The following is a 23,997-nucleotide window of genomic DNA, read 5'->3' on the forward strand; positions in this document are numbered from 1 at the left end:
TCAGTGTCCTGTTGTGAAGTCACCTATTGCCACTGTATCCGAGGCACATTTTGACTTTGCTGCCATTACTTCCAACAGAGGACAGTCACCTTCTCCTGTTTATTTATTATAAAGCCTGTTCTGTGTGGTGTGTCAACATGCAGGTTTCAACAGCTTGCCTTTGTCTTCTTAAATATATAAGAAAATATATGGATGAATAAAATGATTTCATCAATTTCACTCTTTATTTTTGTCAATCATTCTTTGAGATTTTTCATTCAGGAAAATGCAACAGTAAAACTCAAACGATCAGACATGTTTCTATTGTCAGGATCAGTTACAAAAATAGTTGAAAGTCCTCTCTCAAAAGAGAAGAGGCGCATATTTCAATAGAAAACATCTGAAATGGTAAGTTACAAGGCACTCACTTTATTTATTTATTTATTTTAAGGTTGGTGGTTTGTCAGCGACTGCCACAGAACCACATGATCTACTTTCACTGCCCTGATTAACATGTGAGAATGACTGATCTGTAAATGAACCTAGGTGACACGAGAGAAGTTTACGAACTTAAAATGATTCAGTTCCTCAAACTAACAAAATATAGTCTCATGATCTGTGACTGAAAATCTCTGTTAAAAGTACAAGTCCGCTTTTATGTTTCACAACTGCAAAAAAGATTGAAATTCAGTATTAAATAGTTTAAAAATGCTGTTGTTTCCACCCACAAAGTGTTCTTCTTTAAGCAGTCCAAAGCTTAAAAGTCTTCAGGATGAATTTTACTTTTACTGATGAGAAATCTTGGAAATTTCTGAATCATCTGTAGTGTCATAGCATAAAAATTTACTTAGTAAAATGTAGTTGTTAATAGCGTCTGTCAGTGCAGACCAGGAAAACTTAAAGTTACGGAAGCAACTGTAGTACGTAACAAGCTATGGATGACTTTCCCATTCCACTGCATTTCTCCTCTTTGAATCTGTGTATATTCTTTTAGGATAAATAAACAAAAGAGTTCAAGCAAATAGCACTTCCCCCTTGGACACTAAAACATTTTTCATATGCATTACTTAAGTCTTGCTCAGATGTTTGCTGTTTGAGAAGAGAAACTACAAAAATATCTTTTTTTGAGGAGAAGAGAGACCAAAGACTGAAACTGGTGACCGGTAAAGACCCAGATCAGTTTTATGCCACACTTAATGTTGCACAGCACATTCTTCAGCATAAAAGTCATTGATTTCGCTTTTGTGCTTCCCAACTGTTAAAATTTGACAAATACTGTGCTGAGAGCAATGGAACAACATGCAGAAATTAGTCAACCAAATAGTTTTCCATTTAGAATCCAGAGAATGTGATCCTTTTAACTCAGGGAGAAAAAAAAAAAAGACCTCTTCTCCTCTTTATTTGAGTTTCAGAGCGGCCCATACCATCAGTTCTGACCCAGCAGAGGAAATGAGATGAAATAACCAAGGACAGAGCCCACGATGACCCCGAGGAAGATCCAGGTGTTGTAGGACATGACACACAGCATCAGCATGTAGCCAAGAGACACCTGCAGCATGTGGAGAACTGTCTGGATACAGTGCAGCAACCAGCTGAGGAGGACGAGGAGAGACGGGAATGAACGAGTTACACAGATTATATTTCATCCAACTGAGAGGATCAATGCTGTAAAAAATACTGTTGATTCAGTCTGAACAAGGTGTTATAAAGTAGATTTAGCCGGTCAAAGAGTCAGGCCACATATCACGTTATCAACCATGACAGAGTAGGTGACGCTTAACAGAGAGGGAGGTCAACAATCAGTCTCCAGGGAATGAGACGCGACACCACTCAGTATGAAACACATACACCGCTACAACAGGAAAAAAAGTGGGACTAATGTAGAAGCAAAGCAGCTCCACCCAGATGACAAACCTGTAACACTCAGAGAAATCACTCAACCGTTTGCTTTAATCAAAACTGGTTAATCAGTCAAGATAGCACTGAGAATATAACAGCGTATTTTTCAACCTAATTGTATTTCATAAGGGCCCTGACCTGCTCCTGGTGTTTGACACCGGGGGGTGTGACGCCATGGGCGTCAGCGAGGATTCGGAGGGGCTGCTCTCCAGTACGGAGATGCTGTCACTGTGGGAGGGCAGGGAGGCGGCGTCCGGACAATGAGGCGGGGCCAGCTTAGAGCTTCTTCCCAGCCACACCCTCCACACTTTGAGCACCTCGTAGAAAACTGTCAGCAGCAAGACCACGAACACCGACAGCACCATGCCTGCAGACACAAACACACCACACACACAGTGAACTCACACACACACACACATATATATATATATACACACTCTCATATGTTTGCACTAAATATGAAGCTAGAGCAGAAAGCAAGTTAGCATAAAGAAATTTCCTTCTGTTTCCATATAGACTGGAAACCAAAAGTAACAACATACCAGCATCTCTAAAGCTCATTAACCAACATATTGCAAGTGCATGAAGTTGTGATTTGAACACAGATTATGTGCTGGACCATTTCTTGGCAGGGTGCAGTGATTTCCTGCAGTCTCGTTTCCAGTGAAGAACCTTTCTCACAGATATGAGAGCTGTGTGTCAAACGCTCACCTCACAAACAAAACATTGGTGGCTCTGTCTCACAGAGCAGCTGGTGTTGACAGATTAGATTCATAACAGTTACAGTGGATAATACTGTTGGCTAGTTTCAGCTCTTCACAAATATACTGGTGTCATATATTGCATATACTGAATGTTGGCTGAAATATAAAATGCAGTATATAGTAGCGCTGGAAGTCTCAATACTTTTTAGTACAGAGTTGTGATGTTGGTCAGGTTCTGAGCTAAATCATAACTTGGATATTTTGGCTAAATAATGCTAATTTCATTGAGGATGGGGCAAACTGAGGTACAGCTGATTGTAATATCACACCAGAAACACTGCAAAGTTTGGAATATTTTGTCATATGAAGTAAATCTTTTTTTTCTTTTTTTTTTAAATAGAAAAACATGTTTATATATACTTTATCTTGGTCACAGCTCTTCATCAAACAAAAAATGGACCTTCTTACTAAATGAATAATTGATGATTAAAAAAAATCTTTCAAAATAATTGATATTTGCCTCAGAACTGCAGTATTGGCTCTGATACTGACCACACTGACTGACAGTGAGAAGGAGGTTCATGCTCCAGGAGTACCTTGAGAGGTCTCATGCATGTTTTGCTGAGAGACTGGGTCACCATTTGAATCCAGTGTAACTGTTGTGAATCAAAGCTGCTGTTCTCCACAAAGGAAAACTTTTCAGAACCACCTCTCAAGCCTAGAGGCTTTTAAACATACTGGAAGTTCATGAATGCACTTGCTCAAGTTTCACCTTATAGAAACTATAGAAACTTTATTGAGCAATGTTGGCTCAACATTATAGTATGTGCTATAGTGGATGCTCTGACCAGTTTGACTGGTTTCAAAGAGCTCCCATTACTGGCACATGTCCCTTAGAAGTGGAGGCACTGTTTGAGGCTTACCTGCAGGTCCGTGCACATCCCAGAAGTCAAACAGCAGCGTCACGCTGCTCGACACCCCAAAAGTCATCTAAAGAAAAATGAGAAAATGATTAAAATCCTCCCAACACAGCTGAGTGCTGTTTAACTTCTGATGCACCTTTCTAAATCTGAAAACATAATTAATGCACGTGCAGGTGTAACAACAATGCTGACCTCAGTCCTCTTTCCCAACAAGATCAGTTGTCTAAGAACTCTTTTTCTGCCAGTCTGATTCCTCGTCTTGGATTACAGATCCGAGCGACCTTTATACTCTCTTTTTTACTTTTTCTCACAAGGCCCAGATCATCAAATACAATAAGGCAAATAAAAAGATTACACAGAATAGAATTTCAGAGGACAGGGAGAGACAGTGTTTGACTCCTGTTTCAGCGCTTGTCTTGTAGATAATTCCTAATACCTGTGTGGACAATTACCTCTGTATTCCTTTATGCTGCCCTCAAAACCTCTTCTGTTCACCATATTCAATTTTGAATTCCTTAAATAAAAAAAATGTTTTCCACTGTTCCAAACAAAAATCTATTCATCTGATCTTACCTCACAATTACAGTAAGTATTGTCCCACAAAAGCACCCTCTGTTCTGCCCTGCTGCTGTAGATATGTGACTGACAGAGGAATGTACTGTTTGTGTGTGTGTGTGTGTGTGTGTGTGTGTGTGTGTGTGTGTGTGTGTCAGCTGCCCAGTCCCTGCCAGACTCTCACCACCTTGTCCCTGCAAAGTCACCAGCTGTCCATGCATGACTGTCTCTCACCAGCTGCATAATGGTGAAGGTCTAATTGGAGCCTGCGATGTCATTAATGCACATTAATGCCTCAACAACTGGGCTGATGAATCTACATATTAGTGATTCATAGAATATTTATTATTATTTTACATTTATGATCAATGAATTATCTAAGTCATTTATGAAGCAAAGCAGCTTCTTTAGTGTGAGGATTTTTCCTGTTATTCTCTGTTTTCTATCACTTTAAGTTGAATATCTAACAGTAATAGTTTTGCACAGCTGACATGATGAGCAAGAGATTGTTCTGGCAACATATGAGCAGCAATTATCAGAATTATCTGTCACTTCAAAGACTACTAAAAGTGCTGCAGCTCTCACCCATGGTATACCATTGTACATAAAAGTATGTAGTGTGAGAGGCGTTCTTGTTTAAAAGGTCACAGGTGTATATCATGTAACCAAGGGTGTCTGGCAGAGAATGATTTTTTAAAACCACCTCACTTTCAACAACTAAAGGCAAAGTCATCAAAAGGAAAACTCCAACATGGCTCCTGTTTCCTAAAGCTTTGGTCATCATCTCTATCGGTTATGATAACATTGTACTGACCATGCTAACTGCTGGGCAGTGACATCACTACAATGGCATCCAGCAGGAAAGAAACAGCAATCAGATGATCAGACAGGTTGTGAACAAACAGTTTATGATTAGGTTGGAGGTAAAACTTTAAGTAGGTGCACCTAAAATGCACTACACTAAATAAATTAGGTCAAATATGAAGTGTAAACGGTGACAGGTGTTTAAAAAGATCTGTTTACCTTAGTTTTTTTTCTTCCAAGCATGTCTTGTTGTTTGTCAGACTGCTTGGGTTTCTTTCCCTGCCAGACAGCTTTTTAGTGATGTCACCATGCTCCCAAATCTTAGCAATTAACTTGGTGAGATCAATGTTATTATTGGAAATGATGACCAAACCTAGAAAAATAACATCCAGGTTGTAATACACAGAGTGACCCTTTCAATAAACAAAAGTGAGAGCTGGAAAAAGAGGAAGAACTAGTTCTGCAGAGTAGTGAGAGTTATGAACATCATGTTACTTGGAGTTGCATCATTAGAGTTGTAGAGTCCTGTGATTGACTGATCTGATTTATTTCAAACCTGTTAAAAACAACATAAAACATATAATCAAGAAAAAAAACAACAGCAGACTTATCAGAATCCCAGTGAATAATTCAGGTAATCTATGCTCAAGAAGGAGTCAGAAGAAGTCAAAAACTTTCCTAATCCTACTCCCTTTTTTTTTTTTTTACTTTAACAGTAAACTTTGTGATTAATATGATAATCATGAACAGCTTCAACAATTAAATATGGTGCAAGGTCCACGCACCAAGTGTTTAAACAGTGCAGAAGTACAGTAATGGTGATACAGAGGACAGAAGTATTTGAGGAAACTTGAAAACATCACATAGAAAGTTAAATACAGACAACTTGAATCAACAATCCGGCTCGAGTCCAGGCTGGTGATCATTGTGAGCTTATCTTTCAAACTGCTTAAGAAACTCAGGCGTTCGATTGCCAGGTGAATGTTGAGACTGCACTCTGAGACTACTGTTTCTACTGCAAACACTCACTACCCTTTCAGAAGGCTGTGTCTGTGTATTTTTTGCATGTAAACCTAACCCTTTTACCCATGCAGAGTTTTTCAAAGTATATCATAACATTTAATTATTATTCCAACCATAAAATATTGCAACTGAAATGAAGCATTTATTTATTTATTTTTTTTTTTTGGGGGGGGGGGGGGGTAAAAAAATAAAATACATAAACATAAAAACATAAATTTAATTCATCAAATGTGTTTTAGTGCATCAGAATAACCTGACTGCAATCAAAAGTCTACCTTTTCAAATAAAGTAAAATGAGGATTATGATAAATATGTATAATGCTGTGTCTGTGTACTAATGCAGTCAGCGGATTGACTGTGTTGTACTAAACTGAAATTTTAATCAAATCGCTGGTTCACTTTGGAAACTGCCTGACAATAATGTAAATCACATGTGAGTTCAATTAGTTTTCAAAATTAAGTTAATTCGCTTAATGGGCCAATGCAAATTGTCTTAAGTGTTATACTTTAGTTATTTAAGCTCAACCTTAGTTCAATAGACCCTTTAAAACAAGCCTAAAGGTTTCAGAGGTAGCTGTGACAGGTGAAGCTAGTGTTACAGCTAACTTATCATCTACTCTCCAAACTGACTGCACAGTTTTAGTGGGTCAAAACTTACCAAGTATTACTAGTGTTCCTCTTTTGTCCAACTCCCTAGAGTCAATATCACATGTTGTCCTCACAGTGAGTGACTCAACACCACACTTTGACTTTTAAAATGCTAAATAACTTTACATTTAACACATAGCTAAATAAATGATACGGTGGAAAAACTACAAACACGCAACTTACCTGCATCGTGGTGAATTTGCTGAGCGGAGGCTAACACCACAGTTTCAGCAGTTACTAACTCCAGTTCCCCATCACACACCGCTCACTGCCCGGACTGTTAGGTGCCGCTGGTACGAGCCTGTTCCTCGGTGTATGGGTGTACCACAGCAGCGGCCAGAGACCTAGCGACTCAGCAGAATAGCCGCTAGACTACCGCGTGACGCAAAACAATAAACAGAGGGCTGACGGTTAGTGGAGTTTTTTTAATAACTGGAAACAAAGACCCAGTTCGATTAATAATCCAAACATTGGCAGAAGTCATGTTCCAGTCATGCGGAAACCCAAATGTTATCGTCGCATCTAGCAGGGTGGGAACAACTGACAAATATTTACATTACAACCCAGATTTAGTTAACGTTAGCCGAGGAATGTAGTCGGCGGACATTTTTCAACGAGATACCACGCATGCGTGGCTTTGGTTACGTAATAGACGGAGATAGCCGAAGGGCTTCGTACCTGTTCGCCTACTTTTACTGTACCGTCAAAGCCATGCGGAAATTATTGTGGAAAATCTTAATATTTATGTATTTAATATTTACATATACAGTATTGTCTGCATTGTTATATTGTCTTCCACATGTCTGACAGAGAGCTGTTAACCTCTGTGGCTATAAAGTTACTAACTTCCATTTTATGCCCTAAACATGAATTAAACTGGAAATATACTTCATCATTCTTTATATGGTCTCAGAGCTGGTCTGTGTATTTTATAGGCCTACAAAATGTAACCACTTCAGTTTCTATCAAATGGATCAAGTGCTTTGCTGCAGAGTTTGTTATCTCAGCCTCAGCAAACATCATTATCCCAGCCTCATTTTCATTTTAGTCACCCTGGAACACCTTCAGCTAGCTGCATTTAGTGCATTTGCAGCTTTTATGACAGCTGTGAACTTGTCACCACTGTATTCCTGCTGTTGTACACCCATTTCACATAAATTATTGAGCATTCATACTTAGATCTGGCTCTGGATCAGTTGTATCTGTACACTATTTTTCCTTGTTGAAAGGTGCTTTACAAATAAAACCTACCTGTTTTATAATGCTCAATGTTCAGTAAAGAAAATGAAAGAAAAGTTTTGGAAGCATGCTCCCATTTCATAACCACAAAGCTGACTGTCAACATAAACAACAAAAACGCATGTCATATAATTTTATTGTTATACTGTACAGTACAACTTTGATTCTGCACTGCAAGTTGAAATATTACATTGAATGGTTGAGGTGCTACCATTAGTATCTGCATACTGCACCTGTAAACAGTTTACAAGTAGAAAAATACAAAACCAGACACAACTCATCAATATGTGAGGAGGGGAGGATGAAATAAAAACAGAACAAGTTGGGCTTCATACTGTAAAGCTATTGTACCTTTTGGTGGAAAAGAATTCAACAGAATCAGGACTGATAAAGGCAGCGTGAAATTACTTCAGGGAACCAAGCTGCTGCTGCTGCTGCATCGTTCATGAAGATGAGAGGAATTGCACATATTTTCTAAAACAAGAATAAAAAAACAAGTTTGACAGGTCCAAGGTCCATTGTCCTCACTGTTATTAAAAGCTACATTTGTATACATCAAGTGCACTTAGCACAGTCCACAGGAGGCGGGACAGGAAGAGTTGCAGGAGCATGTCCTGATGTCCTCCCTAACCCAGAAGAGGGGAGACCATCAAAGGCTCCTATAAGGGGTGGTGGGAATCCAGACTGTTTAAGGCATGCATTCACAATAGTAGAGCCAGAATACCATAGTTTGAGTCTTAGATTTCTAACTGTAAAAGCAGTTTGTCTGTGGAAATTTCTGGATTCTGGACAAAACGTGGCAACATGATCTGCAGTCAGGAGAAAACGCAATTAAAAAAAAAAAAAATTCACAGGTTTGAATCTTAACTTGACTTGGATTTGAGATTGTATTTAAACGGGGTATAATAAGACAAACACGTCAATAGTCACACAAACATTTAGTACAGCAGTTGTGCTTAAGATTTTCAGTGGCATTATTTTCCCACGGGAAAGTGACAACAAATATGTGCTGATTGTTTTACAACACAGTTGGGCTGGGGCCTGGGTGATCAATATACGACACAATAAGACAAATTTATGCAAAGTCAGATATAAAACAATCAAAACTGAACTTTTTGCATTACATGAGACCAATTTTTTTTTTATATGCGCAAAACAAAAACTGCACTAAATCATTTTGATAAATTAATTTGTAGACGAATAACATGATAAGATCATATCTTGTTATGATTACACTGGAAATGTTCACTCAGCCCTTGTACACAGAAAAATAAAAATGTCTCTAACAGACAATGTAACACAGATACTGAATCAGGAATCTATGTAGAGACTGCTGAGTAAGTTAGCATCTCATCCAAATAAGCTATATTTTACACACACGTTCATACACACACACACATGTACAGTAGATGTGCACACTCACAGAATACCCATACACTCAAACTGTCAAAAAGTGCTGCGTCGTGCACATGTATGTTCATCATCTGCACTGATGGAAATTTCAGAGGATTCTCTTCACACTAATGCAACACGAAATGAAAATTAAGGCAACAGAGAGGAGGAAAAACAAAAAGACACAATCTCTTCCCTACAGAGACTGAAAAGAGGATGCAAAACATCACATCTCAAAACAACATATCTACGCATCTCAAACCTAAATTTGTCAGTTCTGCTCAACAGACAGTTGCAAGAAAATAAAATGGCCTCAGCTGGTGCATTGCAGAAGCAGGGACTCCGTTAAGCATCGCAGTTTGCACGGCTGATCATGTTCAGCTCCAGTTTCAAAACCAGGTTGAGATAAAGTTTGTACCGGCAATGGCCACAAGAGGGCAGAGTCAGACTGCACCAGTTCTACAGTCCTGTGTCCCACTGCAGGTAAACTGTCCCCTGAATACAAAACTGGTCTCAAAGCAAAAACTCTCAGTTATATGAGTCAACACAGGGTGACGGCACAAAGACAAAGCATATTTATATTTGTAAAGTTATTTATTACTTTCAGAGCCTGAGCATGTCAGTGCATGTGCTCCTCTGTGTGTTGAATTTTACATTTTCTCAACAGGAACGATCTTATACAGAAAGATAGGGTTTTTTAATTATTTAACTTATTGGATAATCCGTGTCAATAAAACAATCACATCAACAACACATAAAAACCTTAAAAGTATTTTGAATATTTTGTTTAGAGCTACCCGTGTTTCAAGTCACACAACTGAGAAGTTTTCCTGAGACATTATTTCTCTTTAAAGCCCCTGTGTGCAGGAGACAGAAAAAAAACATGACTTTCTATTAAAACAATCACAAAAAAGATGCTGCACACAGGGGTTTTAATACGTTTCACAGACAGCACAGGACCTGTGGCTGTAAATTCTCCTCTCGATACCCTGCATGAGGACAGCTCTGCCCTGCTGATGATGGGGACAGCTGAGAGACACACACACACACACAGGGACAGCAGTGTACCACAATAGCAAGTGCACACAAAAGGCTAACGATTGGTCTTGTCAAACTCGAGCCTTCAGCTGGCCAAAATCATTTTCAAGGCATCACAGATGTAACAATCGATTTAAAAGACAGAACAGAATCTACCCCGGCCCAAGAAGGAAACAAGTCCAATCACTGAATGTTGTAAATGCTGTGTGACAATCCAAAATACTTGTTTTAGGCACAATGATATTCACCCATTCTGTCTGACACCACCTGCAGGGACATGAGGTGAAAGTAAAATTCTTCAATATAAGATATGATCCCTTTTTTTAAATTATTACAGGACAAACAGAAGAAAAAAAGGGAGGGGGTGTTACTGTCCATCCTCTATCACCCAAGTGCGTCTGATTGTCCTGATTTGTCGAGAGGCCAGTGCAGACAGGTGTGGGTGGGTGTGGCCATGATGCTTCATCACCTGCTTCTTCTCTACTGTCTACTGTTGAAACTGGAGTTGGCGCTACTGCAGCTTTCCTCATAAGAAGGTGGGGGCTCTGTAACACACAAACAAACATCAATCATACTGTAGTAAAGACCCACTCCCCCTTCCAAGCCTCTGTCCCACCAGCTTCTGTGAGTCAGTGAATATTTGTTACACAGAGTTTGTTTCATCAGCTGATCTGAAGGCTGAAACATGTCTGAGGGTTTTCTGCCCATAAATAAAAGAGAGACCACTGTGCTGGACAAAGAGTGCAACAAAACGAATGGAATATGTTGCAGAATTAACAAAATAACAGTGATTTTATCTTGTTTACAGAATGAGTCAACACAATTCATGTAACCTGGCTTCACTGTCCTGATCCCAACCTGGGCTTGATGTGGTTGTGATTCTTTGATATGAAAGAGTAACTACAGCATTTCAATGTGGTTACTATAGATTTATTACAGGTTACATATTATGTGATTATTGAATCTCAAGTGTAAATACTGCAGCAACCACATTTAATGAACTCACATGTATTAAAGTTCGGCTGCTGTGAGTCTCACTGGTTTAGCAGTCATGCGTGTGGAGGCCCCTGCAGTGTCATGCCAACCAACACTTGATTTAAAAGCAGTTATCTTCACTAACTGGCCTATTGTGCATTCACGAGCACTTACCACAATAAGACCTTTGCAGCATTTACAAAACATAACTGGAGCCCTACGTTGACAACTTAACGTTGTCCCTTCACAGAACTGTAATTTCAGCTGCCAGCTATTGTGGAAAACACCGAATGTTGGGGGCTGACGACAGGTCAAACAGCGTCCTGATGGTAATGTTGCACACTAAAAAAAAAATACTCTCTATTTTTTCCAAGACATTTTGACCAGTTTTATTATTGTCACGATCTTTCCATGAGCAGAGAGCTGCATTGCAGAATTTAAATGGACACCCACACAGGTCACGTGTTATAACTGTGTATCCACAGCTGTGGTGTGCTATTGTTCAATATGTAACATGGTGATAGTGAGATTACTAATTAAGGTTTACCTAAAAGGAGGACATATAAAAACACTATTACAGGAACTGACTGTGGACTCACCATCAGCCAGGGTTTATCAGTTTTTAAAGAGTGAACTTCAGACAACTTGTTGCCTGATTTGACTAGAGTGAAAGGATAAAAACGGTATTCAAACTATTGAGTGTGACATGAATATCTAGTCGGCCATTACACCAACCGTCTATGTGTCTGTGTCCCTGTGTGAATCTGTGAACGTGATTGCCCGTGTGTCAGTGTGTGAGGTTAAGTGGATAACGAACCATGAGGGTAGTCCCAGCTGCTGTACTCTGGAGGGAGAATGAGAGAACAGGAAGTGGGTACAGGAGTCACGTTTCCCTCGGTGAAGAAAGGTATGGTGGCCCCCGTGGACACGCAGAAGAGTGGAGCGGACGCGTCGGGTCGTCTGTGGCTGGGAGGCAGCGCTGCGCCTGGTGCGTGGCTGAAGGCGCTGGGGGACATGGTGACCGGCTGACCTGACGGATCCTGCTGAGAGTGACTCTTGGTTGGGATCTCCTCACTGGCCAGGCCCCCCGCACACAAACCCTCCTCTGGCTCCTCCTCTGCCGGTGGAGCACTGGGGGTCACCCCTGCAGCTCTGGGTGCGATGGTGGCACCGCAGTGCTCTGGACTGGAGGGAATGGTCCTAGATGGAGACAAGTTCACAGCGATGTTCCCGATGTAGATGGGCAGAGTGACGACTGCGTCTGGAGATTTTAGTGACACCTGTAACACAAACAGAATTTATGGAGGGGAGTGTTGGCCTGAATTAGATTTTATTTCAATGCATTACCGATAGGGCTCATTATAATCAATTAAATCATCTTTTTGAACTCAGTATCTATTTTGGGTCATAAAAAATAGGTAATAGGTTTTTTAAATCTCTTTTTATCATTTATTATATATTTTTTAAAGGGGCTATTTTTAAGTTTTCTCTGCACCTGAACATGTATTTTTGCCAGGAGCAGGTGGTGTTGATTGTTGCTTGACAAGAGCTTCAGGCATAGTTGTGTTTAAAGGACAAGAGGTTATAACTCCCTCTGAGCAGCGCTAAATCTTCATGGCAGATTGGAGGCTACAGTGAATTGCTATTGGAAAGTGACCAGACAGGCTGAATCTAGCTGGTTAGCATGCTAACTTCAGCAGATGAAAAGATGTGATAGAGACAAGAGGTTGATGCTGAACTCCCAATGTTTCCTCTAGACTTGTAAGTAAACAGTTATTGCTAACGCTGGCTATGTAGCAAAACATACAAATAGCTCCTTCAAAGAGACACTGGTGAATAATCAGTGAATCCAGAGGCAGTGAAAACAGTAAACAAAGATATTACTCATCAGTGTGTCAAGAGCTGGTTTGTCAAAATAGAATCCAGAAGCAGCTGAAGTTATGCAAACCTAAAAAGGTGCCATCAACCTAGCATAATAACAGGCACACACACACACACACACACACACACACACACACACACACACACACACACACACACACACACACACACACACACACACACACACACACTGACCTGAATAAAATAGTCTATATCTATGAGGCTACAGCCGGCTAGTGCTGACTGAGGAAGAGGAGGGACGATGATCTGCTCCCTCCACTCTGCATGTTTTCCCGCTTTCACTCCGGCTCCCTCCACCTCCGCGATGGTCCGCAGGTCAAACAAAGGCCGCTTGGTCTTATAGGTCACTTTCTGCAGTGGAAAAAAAAAACGCCGACATAAGAAGATATGAGAGTGACTTCAAACCACTTCACCCACCTCTGGCTTACTGCAGACAAAACTGTTCCTTTGAAATGGATGGAGAAAACCTTTCTCACTGTAGAGTGATTTTATGTGGGCGCATGAAAGGATTAGTTCCATGAACGATTATGTTTGAAGCTGCAGAGTTCCAGCAGAGATTTATAATACATCTCTGAAAGGTCAATACCTACTGAAATGGAAATTTCCGGGGGGCAGTGCACACTGGCTCTGGTCATAATAATGGTAAATGGGATAGGGCAAAGACTATGAAGACACATATCTGTTGGTTGGAGAGCTGGGGAAATGTTTTCTCATCTTTTCTCATCTCCACTTTCCTTCATTTTCATTAGATTCAATAGTCCAGTGTCTACCTGTATGAGACTGGCCAGTACACATCCCGTGTCCTTCCCAGACTTGTTGTGGATCTCGGTGGCTAACTTGATGACCTGACCGGGGATGTAACCCCTGAGGTCGCTGCGAGCTTTCAGCATCAGGGTCCCCGTCTTCACCAGGAGGTAGGTGAATTTCTTAGTGGTCACAGCAGAACTCGAATGCTGCAGAGACAGAGTCGCAGGATAAATGTTTGTGCGTCGTTGGTAATTAAGAAGCCTCATTAGCTGATGCTGTGCTGATAATCTATTCCTGTTAAGTATCTGGAAACTGACAGCCATGACGGGAAGAGAGTGAATGATAAGTCAGTAAATCAATGGAGCAAAGGAGAAAATGAATTAGATGCTGCTCTGCCATGAAATCAAATAAGCCTTGATCAAGACACAGGCTGATCAAATAAAGAGATACAGTACATTAGAGGTCCCTTCTTCGCCTCCTCTCTCTGGATTATATAAAAAAAACGGTATCAATCCAGGCCCAGGTTTACTCGGCAGAGCAGAACAACAAGATTTAACTTTGTTAAGGAATAAAAAGAGCATCAAGGTGACGAATGAGTTTGCAGATTTGTGCACCGAACACTTACTTCAATGTCAGGCACCTCATTGAGGTTCAGGAGGTTGAGTAGGTAGAAGGGCCTCTGGGCTTTGTAGTCCTTAGAGAAGCGGGGCGTGTCGATGGCGGCCCTCACACGGTAAATAATCTTCCCAAATGGTCCCTCAAAGGAAGTCGGGACAGCGACTGAAGAGAGGGGAAGGACGAGGACAATACAGACATTACTGTGACACAGAGGACAGTACCTGACATTTCTGGTGAGGTCATGACCAACACACAAACATTTTTAACAGAAGATGGCAAAAATTAAAAGCAAGATTAATCAAGCACAAATTAAAAGTGATTTTATTTCCCTATTTTTATTGGTAGGGAGAAGAGATAAAAACTGAAGACCCCTATCGGAGCTGTAGGGAGCCCTTCAGACTGATCCCTGCACATCTCGTTCTGGATGGAAAAAGGACTTTGTTTATGTGACTCAAGCAAAGGACAGTGAAGAGGAGGAAACAGGGAGGGGAAAGACTGGAGGGCAGGAAATTTAAGAAGTGAGATAAAAATAACTACTTGGGGAGAAAGCAGTTTGACACACAGAAGGGGAGAGACGCTCAGAGCCAGGGGAGAAAATACAAAACACATCCGACTCAAAACCTCCTCTGATATCATGATCCGCACAAACAATCTGCATATAAATAACCAAACAGGATGTACAGAAAGGTGATTAATGTGTTGTCAGAAATAAAAGCTGAGCCACAAAGTGTGGCACTGTTCTTGTTTCCCCTTCATCCTCATTCAGATGTTAATGTCAGCGCGGCTGGTGGCTGCTCCAGGCACACGTCTGCTGCTGCTGCTGTCAATAAGAATTAACCAAGAGAGAGGATGGATGTTGTTGTTTTGTTGCAGACAGCTTGGCAGCAGAAACAGAGCAGTGGACGGACTGACAGAGGACAGACTGAAGCACAAGGCTGACTCTCCCCGGAGACACACCCCAGACTGAGCTGCTGAATTAGGCTGAAGATTGTGTGGCCTGACTCGCTCCTCTGAGGACAGACAAAGACCTCCCTCTGACTTTTTGAGCTGCTATTGTACTTCAAGATGCTAATTTCATTTCAGCAGGCAGCCCCTAACATTTCCTCTTCGGGAAGGACTTGTGTGTCTAGGAACCTCGTGAGCACTTGGTTTGCAGAAAGATGTCCAGACACCTACGACAAACGGAGCTAAATTTGTTTTAAAAGTCATTGTTCCAGGAAAATGTATCCTACTGACTTTGATGACCCTTTGACATTTCCTCTAATGTCACCATGAGGTTTCGCATGTGTGCTTTCTCGTGAAAGTCTATCAGATAGATGGCCATGATATTTAGCACAGGCATTAATGTTCCTCTCAGGAGCCATCATCAGGTCCATTATCAATATTGTAGTTTAAAGCTCTAATATTTTACTTTTTCACATTAAAATGTCTAAAAATGTTAAATATAATATTTTTTTTCCAACAATTCTCAAACCAGAGAAATAAGTGATTTTAACCATGGTAACGGTACGTGTCATTTGGTCACCTGTCAAACTAAGACGATAAACATTTTACCTGCTGAACATCAGCATATTAGCATTGCCACTGAATGTAATGTTTCAGTCTTAATCTAAATTAAGTCTGGTTTAAATTTTCACCTTCACCAAACCAGTGCTTTCTGGGTCACAGCAGCGCCACAAAAAAATCACTTTGACTTCAAAGCTGCGCACATCAAGCAGGAGTTTTATCTACTAAATAGAAAAATAAACTGTTGGGAGAGAAAAATCAGTTTGATGGTGAGACTTTGGTTTCAGCGGTCTGGCTTGTCGGCGGAAGCAGCACACATTTCACACCTACAATAGTTTATCTTACATCTTATATCTTATCCTATCGTGGGTATAGAGGCCAATAACATAGTCACGTCCAAAACCCTCCTCACAGCTCATGTGTTAAAGTGTATCACAGGCGACAGTTTAATTTCAGAAATAAACAGTGAAACGGGAGGATATCTGTGGACTTTGAGGCTGTGGAATCAGATTATCAGCTGCTCATTCATCTTATTCGTATAAAAGCAACAATGAATTACATTCTATGCAGGGGCTCATCCAAAAAGGATAAAAGTTGATAGCACTCTTTTAAAGTGTATCTAAAAAGCGACTGACTTTAATCTCTTCTGTTCGTCTCTCCTCTCTTCCTGAACTCGTATCTCATGTCCTTTTGGAAAGACGCCATCCACCTTTCTGTGGAACCTCATTTATCTCTCTGAGTGTCCTTGTACTGGTTTCCCCCTAGTGAGGAATGACCAGGACAGAACAACATCTGATGCCTCGACTGACACTGACAATGTGCAGCAAAGGTTCCTTCTCCCAAAAGCAAACTTAAGAGCTTTTGAGCACCAGCAGAATAAAAAAAACACACTCTGAACCCCACCATGTCCAGCAACATTCAAACCATTTCTATGGAGAAAATAGATTTTAAAAAATTAAGGTCGGCTCATCTGTGATTGACAATTTTATGCAAATAACAAAATTGTATCTGGCCTCAGCTGGTTATACTTTTAAACTTTGACATGATCACAGATATACAACTACCAAACTACTTGCTAATATTCTGTGCCTGTTGATTATTCGTGGTTATTCTTAACTGTTGCGTTTATTGTTTACATAGACAAACAGAGCTTTGGGCAGTTGATTAGATACACCTTGCTAAAACGCAAAAGTCCTGTTATAATGGTGAGTTTTAATCAAAACTTTATTGTAGAGGTGTTGATTTAACTTCATGCTTATCTTCATCAGTGAGGGTAGGCTTAATACCAGTTACAGCACAATAACATTCAACAGCACCATAATCCACTGCCTCTAAAATGACCGAGGCACAATCAACAACGTCTCTACAAAAACTGAATGTTACAACTATCATTAAAATAGGATTTGTTGCAGAGCTGTTGCATGCGACTGCGTCAGTTTGACCTTGGCAGTACATATGGGAGTGATGAAGGCTTCTACACAGCCTTTTTCAGTTCTTACAAAACACCGTAAGTTTCCTGTAGTTGCTTTGATCAAACAGAGCGATAAGACTGTTCACCTCACCCATTACTTGCATTACGATAAGTCACAAGGTTAGTGGACTGACTGCATTCATGTAGCACCTTCACTTCACTGATGGTGGCCTGCGCATGAGGGGAAGGCTGGGTTTTACTGTCTCTGAGCTGAACACATCCAAAACAACTCTGTGATATCTGAACAACCTGCTGTACCTGCCACAGCTGTGTTACATGGAAGCGCTAGAACTACTTTTTCAGTATTTGTGAAGGGTGTTCATGAATTATTCACTTTTTACTCCCTTTAAAAAAAACAACTTTGAACCATTACTGTCTAGGCAGACATGTTAACACACATCCAAACAAGCTTTAAGGTCTTTATCTCTCAGTCTCTGATTAGGAATTGCTCTCACATTGCTCAGTGTTCCCATGTAACTGCTGAAAGTGATTTTAAACTACATGACTTGCCCATATGAAATGACGTGAGGTGTGTTTTTGGTACTGTCTTTTGGTTCGATTTATTCAGGTTATTCAGTTTCAATCAGTTTTTTTCAAGGACGTTTTACATTTGCAAGATTTTTTTGAACATTTCTTTCAATTGATTTCAGTTTTATTGTCATTATACTTGTACATACTGTACATAGACTTGTCATTCCAAGAAATACAACCTTCCCAAGACAGTAAAATTGTAGCTTTTGTTCAATGACCTCTCCATAAAACGTGATCTTCTTTAAGTCTACTTTAATGACACACAAGAGTACGTCAGTCTGTTTGCCGTACCAGCAGGGGTCAGTAGGACACACATGATTCTCCAGTGAGCCAATTATCACTACATGATAGTTAACATTGCCCTGTGCTGACGCTCTCAAGTCTGAGGGCCCGAAAGGAGGGGAGGGCGAAGCATGGGGGCATGAAGACCAATTAAACAGTGACTGCACAACAGGAGACAGAACTATAAATAACCCTAACCACCCTGTGCTTCAGCCCATGCCTGAGAGAGTGTAAGATACCAGACAGACGCTGCACTGTGTGTGTCTGTTCACCTGATCTCTGTCTTATTTGCAGGGTTGTGATTTTGTAGTGTATTGTCATGGATGTGTTGAGGCATTACAACTCGCATGTTCCTCCCAATTATTACAACTGTATAATATAATGACTATAATGATTGTTGACACATTTCCATCACAGCACATGTGCGTGTGCACTTTGTGTCCGAGACAAAGGGCAAAGAGCTGAATACTTTACACGTGCACAACTAGAAAAATCAGACCATCTTATCAGAGGTTGTCACGCCTACATGCCCCGTTTGCTGACGTCATGTGGCCTCCTGATAAAGGAGGTCCATGAGAAAACACTTACGGGAACTGAGGGTGTGCCCCTGTCATGGAGGAATGAGCAGTTACACTCACCTGGAATGAGAAACTGGAAGGGGAAACTGTGTTCGCCTGCCGCCAGAGTTCCTGTAAAAGAGGAAGGTTAATTAGTGACACAGACTGAAAAAAAGAATGCAATTGATATTTACTGGTGCACATATGGTGATTATTCACATGGTTTGTGTGTGTGTGTGTGTGTGTGTGTGTGTGTGTGTGTGTGTGTGTGTACAGGTTCTTATTTGAAAACATATGCCCCAGTCAACATTAGATGTCCAGGTGAGGCGCCGTGCCTGTGGGGCTCACCTACTTTCCCACTGGGATGGAGTTTCTGAGACAAACAGGCTTTGTAGTTCAAAGACAGCTGAGCCGAGACGTCTTTCTGTAGTGAATGACAAGCAACTGAAACCACCAAGCTTGCGTCACAGGAAGTGATAAACTGTTGGTTGCATGACACCCAACACATGTAGCTGGCAAAGTTGGAGCTTTTCAAAGCAAAGTTAATCAATGATTTACAGCAGCGATCGACCCAAGACTGAGTGCAGCTCTCTACTCTGTTACGACACGGGACGGCATCACTGTGCCAAGTCTGTCCTTTTAGCTTTATTCTACATTTTTCTTTTTGTCAACACAAACCCACAACCCTGTCTACCCCAGGCTGTGGCTATAGGGCCCAAGCCCACTGGGTCCTACCAGAAATGTTTAATAACAGTTACTTAATACTTTTTAAATGGCTCAGTTATTTCATAGAACAGCTGGGAACTGTAGTTCTAAAGAAAACCAGAAAATGTTGCAGATTGGTGCTCTAGTGAGCATTGTAATGCAGATTGTAATGAAGGAACCCAGTGCAACTGTGTGGCTCACTGATGTGTTTTCAATAGTTTTGAACAACATCGGCACCGTGGAATACGACATATCAGGCTCTGGATACACACACAGCAGTTGTTAGTGTTTTCAATTGATTGTTGGCTTCGGCCTTGTAATTGCATTTGTTTACAGATGTTGGCATGAACAAAAAAACATACAGAATCTCATGCAGAGACACAAGGGAATATGAACACACACACAAAAAAACCCCCAAATAAAAACAGAATTAAAATGTATTTTTACACATGACGTTAGAGGAGAGAAGCAAACCTCTCTAAAGTGCAACAATATCCCTCTGCAAACTTTATATTTCTGATGTTATCAGACAACAGAGGCTAAACTGAAGCAGAACTCACTGCGTTCTGAGGGCCTCAACAGGAAGTGCTGTGAACTATGAAGAGGTGCTTTAAAATAACACATAGGCTACTCAAACTTAAGTACATTTTTCCATGAAAAATCAGCTCTTTTATCTCAGTTGTTCACACACTGTCTGGTTATTATACTGTCTGCAGTGCTCAGATAGGAGACCATCTGGCTGCAGTAACTCTGCCCACAGAGCAATTTCACAACTTTGTGTTTTCTAAATTTACCAGAAAACTACACCACAATTACTTCATAAACACAAAATCCTAATTTCACAGAGATCTCAGATATATCAGAGCCACAAATATCTTAACTGATATCTTACCAAGTACATTACACATTATACTGTACGTGTGTGTCACACTAAAAAATAAATCTTAGAGATGAAAACAGGACCCGGGAAATGTCATGTACTGTAACTCTGTAATTTAATTTTGCTTCTTGCTGCACCAATTACATTAATTACTGTGAAAAAGATTTTTCATACTTGTTCACTTCACAAGGTCAGTTAAATAGACAACAAGAGCGTAGGGCACCAATAAGGGCCGCTCCATCCCTGACACACGGAGAGCACCTTGAGAAACCCGGTTAATAATTCTCCAGATGAGCTGACAGCCCAATTAAATTCTTCCAGAAAGCAACACGTCTCACCTCATTAGAGATTGGCACAAACTTTTCCGTTACCGTTGGTCTCAGTTTCCTGAGGGGAAGTGCTCAGACTGTATGTGTGTGTGTGTGTGTGTGTGTGTGTGTGTGTGTGTGTGTGTGTGTGTGTGTGTGTGTGTGTGTGTGTGTGTGTGTGTGTTCATTTGCATCATGTTTATTTCTAGAGGAAGCAGTCATGGTTTGAACCAGGTCTGTGCAGGTGCAACAGCCACTCCATTTACTTACTAGCTGTAGAGAGCCGAGCTAAGATTACAGGTACAGAGAGAAAAAACTTTTTAGAAACATGATGAATGAAAGTGATTAAAACATGATCAGATTAGATGAGATATTTTATAGAGTGAGCTGTTAAAGAGAGTCTTAACCTCAGTATACTAACCCTAACCGTACAGGGGTATCCACCTAACCTCAACACATCACATCACAGACAATTCAAAGCAATTCTACCAAGACTATTACACCAGAGGGACAGAGAAAAAACTGAGTAGACAGTTTTTATACAGCCTAGACTACAGCTAAAAATCTGGAGAGAAACCAACACGGTTTACAATGACATATGTGCACTGCCACATTGGAAACTCTCCATGGGAGCTGTAGTTCTTTGAATGCCAATAAATGAATTGTCCTTTAACTTGGCACCTGATCGCTAATACAGGCTGTGCATGGCGAGTTTGGTTCTCTGTCCTTTAACTTTGTTTAGTTACAAATGGTCAAACTCATTTCCTTTAGAATATGACAAACCGCAGGAATGTTTCACTTGTTCAGAAGGACTGAGAATAAAATCCCTTAATGAGTGAGTTAGAGAAGCGAGTGGAACAGTCGGGATGTAAGGTCTGAACTTCAGTTCTTTCTAGACTTTGTTTTGTTTTGTTTTTTTGCCTTATGTTGTCTAAATGAAATAAATAAACCCAAGATAACACGTATACGGTGGCTGTGAAGTGCAAATCACAACGACTAATTGGAAAATACAACAACAAATCAAAAAACACAGTGGCATATAGGACATCCCAGTGACAAATAGGAAAACAACAAATCCCAACCACAAAGCAGAAAATGCAACAACATTAACTTGTACTGGAAAAGCTGTTAATCAACAAGGATCATTAGTGATTGGACGCACGTTGTGTTTTGCTGTTGTGTTTTTTGATCTGTTGGTGTCTTCCCATTTGTCATTGCTAGTTGCACTTCACAGCCACCGTACATATACTAGACCTTGTATTTTGAATTTTGCAATGTAGCAATCACGTAATAATGCTACTGAAAGTCTGTGCTCATAAAGTTAACTGAAAGACGATATTGCAGTGGTTTTACTCCTGACATCATGACAAACAAATACATCTTGTGCAGAGATGTGTAAAGTATTATCAATGAATAATGTGAGATATGACAACACTGGATGAGCTACAGTGGGGTCTGCCTCACGCATGGTCTAAATATAAAGCTGTCGGTTTCTAACAGAGTCTATAGTGGAACCACGACCAGACTCCAGCAGTGGAGGGGAGATCCTCATTTTATGAAGGTCATTAACCAACAATAGTGACAGGATGGAGAGTGGACTCTGACATCACTGGTCTTCACTCGTCAAGCATCTGTGGCATACCACATTATCAGTCAGCCACAGCGAGTGTCGTTTGCTTTGTGTAAGAGTGTGTGTGCGTGTGTGTGTGTGTGTGTGTGTGTAGTGGTCTTCTGTCACCCTTCCTGTCTCCCTCTCCCTGTGTTGCTCAGCCCTTGGGGGCAGAGCAGCCCATTTTTGGAAGAGAATGGGATCCGGAAAAATGTCAGAGATAAAGGGGAGCAGAGAGGGCGGGTGTGTAATGAATCATTTATGTTGTCTGGATGTGCCTGGTGTTTTACAGTGTGTTCTGTGTGTTCATGTGAGTACTGAGGTGTTGAATGCATTTTACTGTTGCTTCAAAGATCTTCCTATCTGAAGCATTTCGGGTTAATATTTCCTTTCTCATATTTCTTACGACAAAGTGTTTGCACACCAGAAGATTTCAGACCAGCGTGTCAGATCATAAACGCTGACTGTGACTACAGCTGGTTTTTTTCACTGCTTGGCTCACTTTTGTAACAAGCAGCAGATGAATACCTGCAGTTCATTATAAATACCAAAAACCTACTTTTTTCTTTAAACTTTAATAAATGAGTGAAAAAAAAAATGTTTTCATTCAACAAAAGAAACCAAACTTATGGAATACCACATATTATCTCAACACACGCAACTGTACAAGAACTGAAATACTGCCTAAAATCTAATTTAACTATTTTTTTTTAAAACTATAACTAACTATTTACCAGAACTTAATTACCAGCTTTCGTTATGTGGCCGTTTACAGTCTTTTGTGCTGTTGGTCTGCACCATTAAAAATGTTAATGTTTCACCTTCTGGTAAAATTTTACTGCAGGTTGTCACCCGCAGATAATGAACATATTTTTCTCTCCTAAATAGTTCCACCTGTAAACAGTTACACGAGGCCTGTATCCACATAGTTAATATAGTAGTATGTCAGTAGTTTTAGTTTTGTGTGAGGCAGGTGTGTTTGTGTTCATGTTTGTTCCTGTTGTACATATGATCTAACAATACTCTTGATTTCACATTAGCATTAGCTTTTAAATAATGCTAAATATCAAGGATATTTTTTCCCCAGCTTCTCAATCTTATTTCTGTTTACACTTCCCAACTTCACACGAGTTTATCTTGACATGGAGCAGAGCACTAACTTATTTTAAATGCTTCATGATAACAGCACAGGGACATAGTTACACTGTAAACAAGTGGAGTTAACAATACATTTTAGTTTATTCACAAGTCAAATTTGTGACTAAAGGAGCAATTCATCCTCCTCACAAAAAACAACCAAAAAACAAAATGTTTTCTCACTTGCACCGGTTGTGTCTTACCATGCATTTAGTTTCTAGGTTTCAGATACCTCCCCTCTGAAACATCTGTCTCTGCTTGTGGTACTCAAAACAATGAAATATCCAGAAACACTTTTCCATTGACTTACTGTTGACAGTTTTCAACAATTTCTTTGATATAAATTACTTTCAATAGAAATCTTCTGCAGTATTTTCCAGTGGCGGAAGAAGTGTTTTGATCCTTTACTTCAGTGCAAGTGGCAACACCTCAGTAGAAAAAAAAATTCCAAAACAAGTAAAAGTTCAGCATTCAAAAATGCACCTGAAGTTATGTGAATATTCTGTGCTATTATATCATTGAAGTTATTTGGACATACATTTTTGTTGGTATAAAAATGAGAGAA

The 23,997-nt window shown here is 40.3% G+C and overlaps 2 protein-coding genes across 3 annotated transcripts in view; both read right to left on the minus strand.

The window, feature by feature from the left end:
• Positions 1 to 202: 202 nt before the first annotated feature.
• slc31a2 (solute carrier family 31 member 2) lies at positions 203 to 7,080 on the minus strand. The gene is made up of 4 exons (XM_022768011.1): positions 6,719 to 7,080; positions 3,506 to 3,572; positions 2,017 to 2,245; positions 203 to 1,571 (listed from the first exon to the last, which is right to left on the minus strand). The coding sequence occupies exons 1-4, from the start codon at positions 6,722 to 6,724 to the stop codon at positions 1,406 to 1,408; spliced, it is 468 nt and encodes a 155-aa protein (XP_022623732.1). The 5' UTR covers positions 6,725 to 7,080; the 3' UTR covers positions 203 to 1,405.
• Positions 7,081 to 7,919: 839 nt separating this feature from the next.
• arrdc1 (arrestin domain containing 1) overlaps positions 7,920 to 23,997 on the minus strand; it is a 38,744-nt gene continuing 22,666 nt past the window's right edge. The window contains exons 3-8 of one of the 2 annotated variants that reach the window (XM_022768041.1): positions 18,875 to 18,925; positions 14,454 to 14,608; positions 13,852 to 14,034; positions 13,256 to 13,432; positions 11,997 to 12,459; positions 7,920 to 10,749 (exon numbers count right to left, since the gene is read on the minus strand). In XM_022768041.1, coding sequence (XP_022623762.1) covers positions 10,685 to 10,749; positions 11,997 to 12,459; positions 13,256 to 13,432; positions 13,852 to 14,034; positions 14,454 to 14,608; positions 18,875 to 18,925 — 1,094 coding nt within the window. In that variant the 3' untranslated portion in view covers positions 7,920 to 10,684. The remainder of the gene's footprint in view (positions 10,750 to 11,996; positions 12,460 to 13,255; positions 13,433 to 13,851; positions 14,035 to 14,453; positions 14,609 to 18,874; positions 18,926 to 23,997) is intronic. The other variant, XM_022768042.1, reaches the window with a different exon arrangement.

This window comes from Seriola dumerili, unplaced genomic scaffold, assembly GCF_002260705.1.
Source record: "Seriola dumerili isolate Sdu_G_001 unplaced genomic scaffold, Sdu_1.0 BDQW01001387.1, whole genome shotgun sequence".
Classification (NCBI taxonomy): domain Eukaryota; kingdom Metazoa; phylum Chordata; class Actinopteri; order Carangiformes; family Carangidae; genus Seriola; species Seriola dumerili.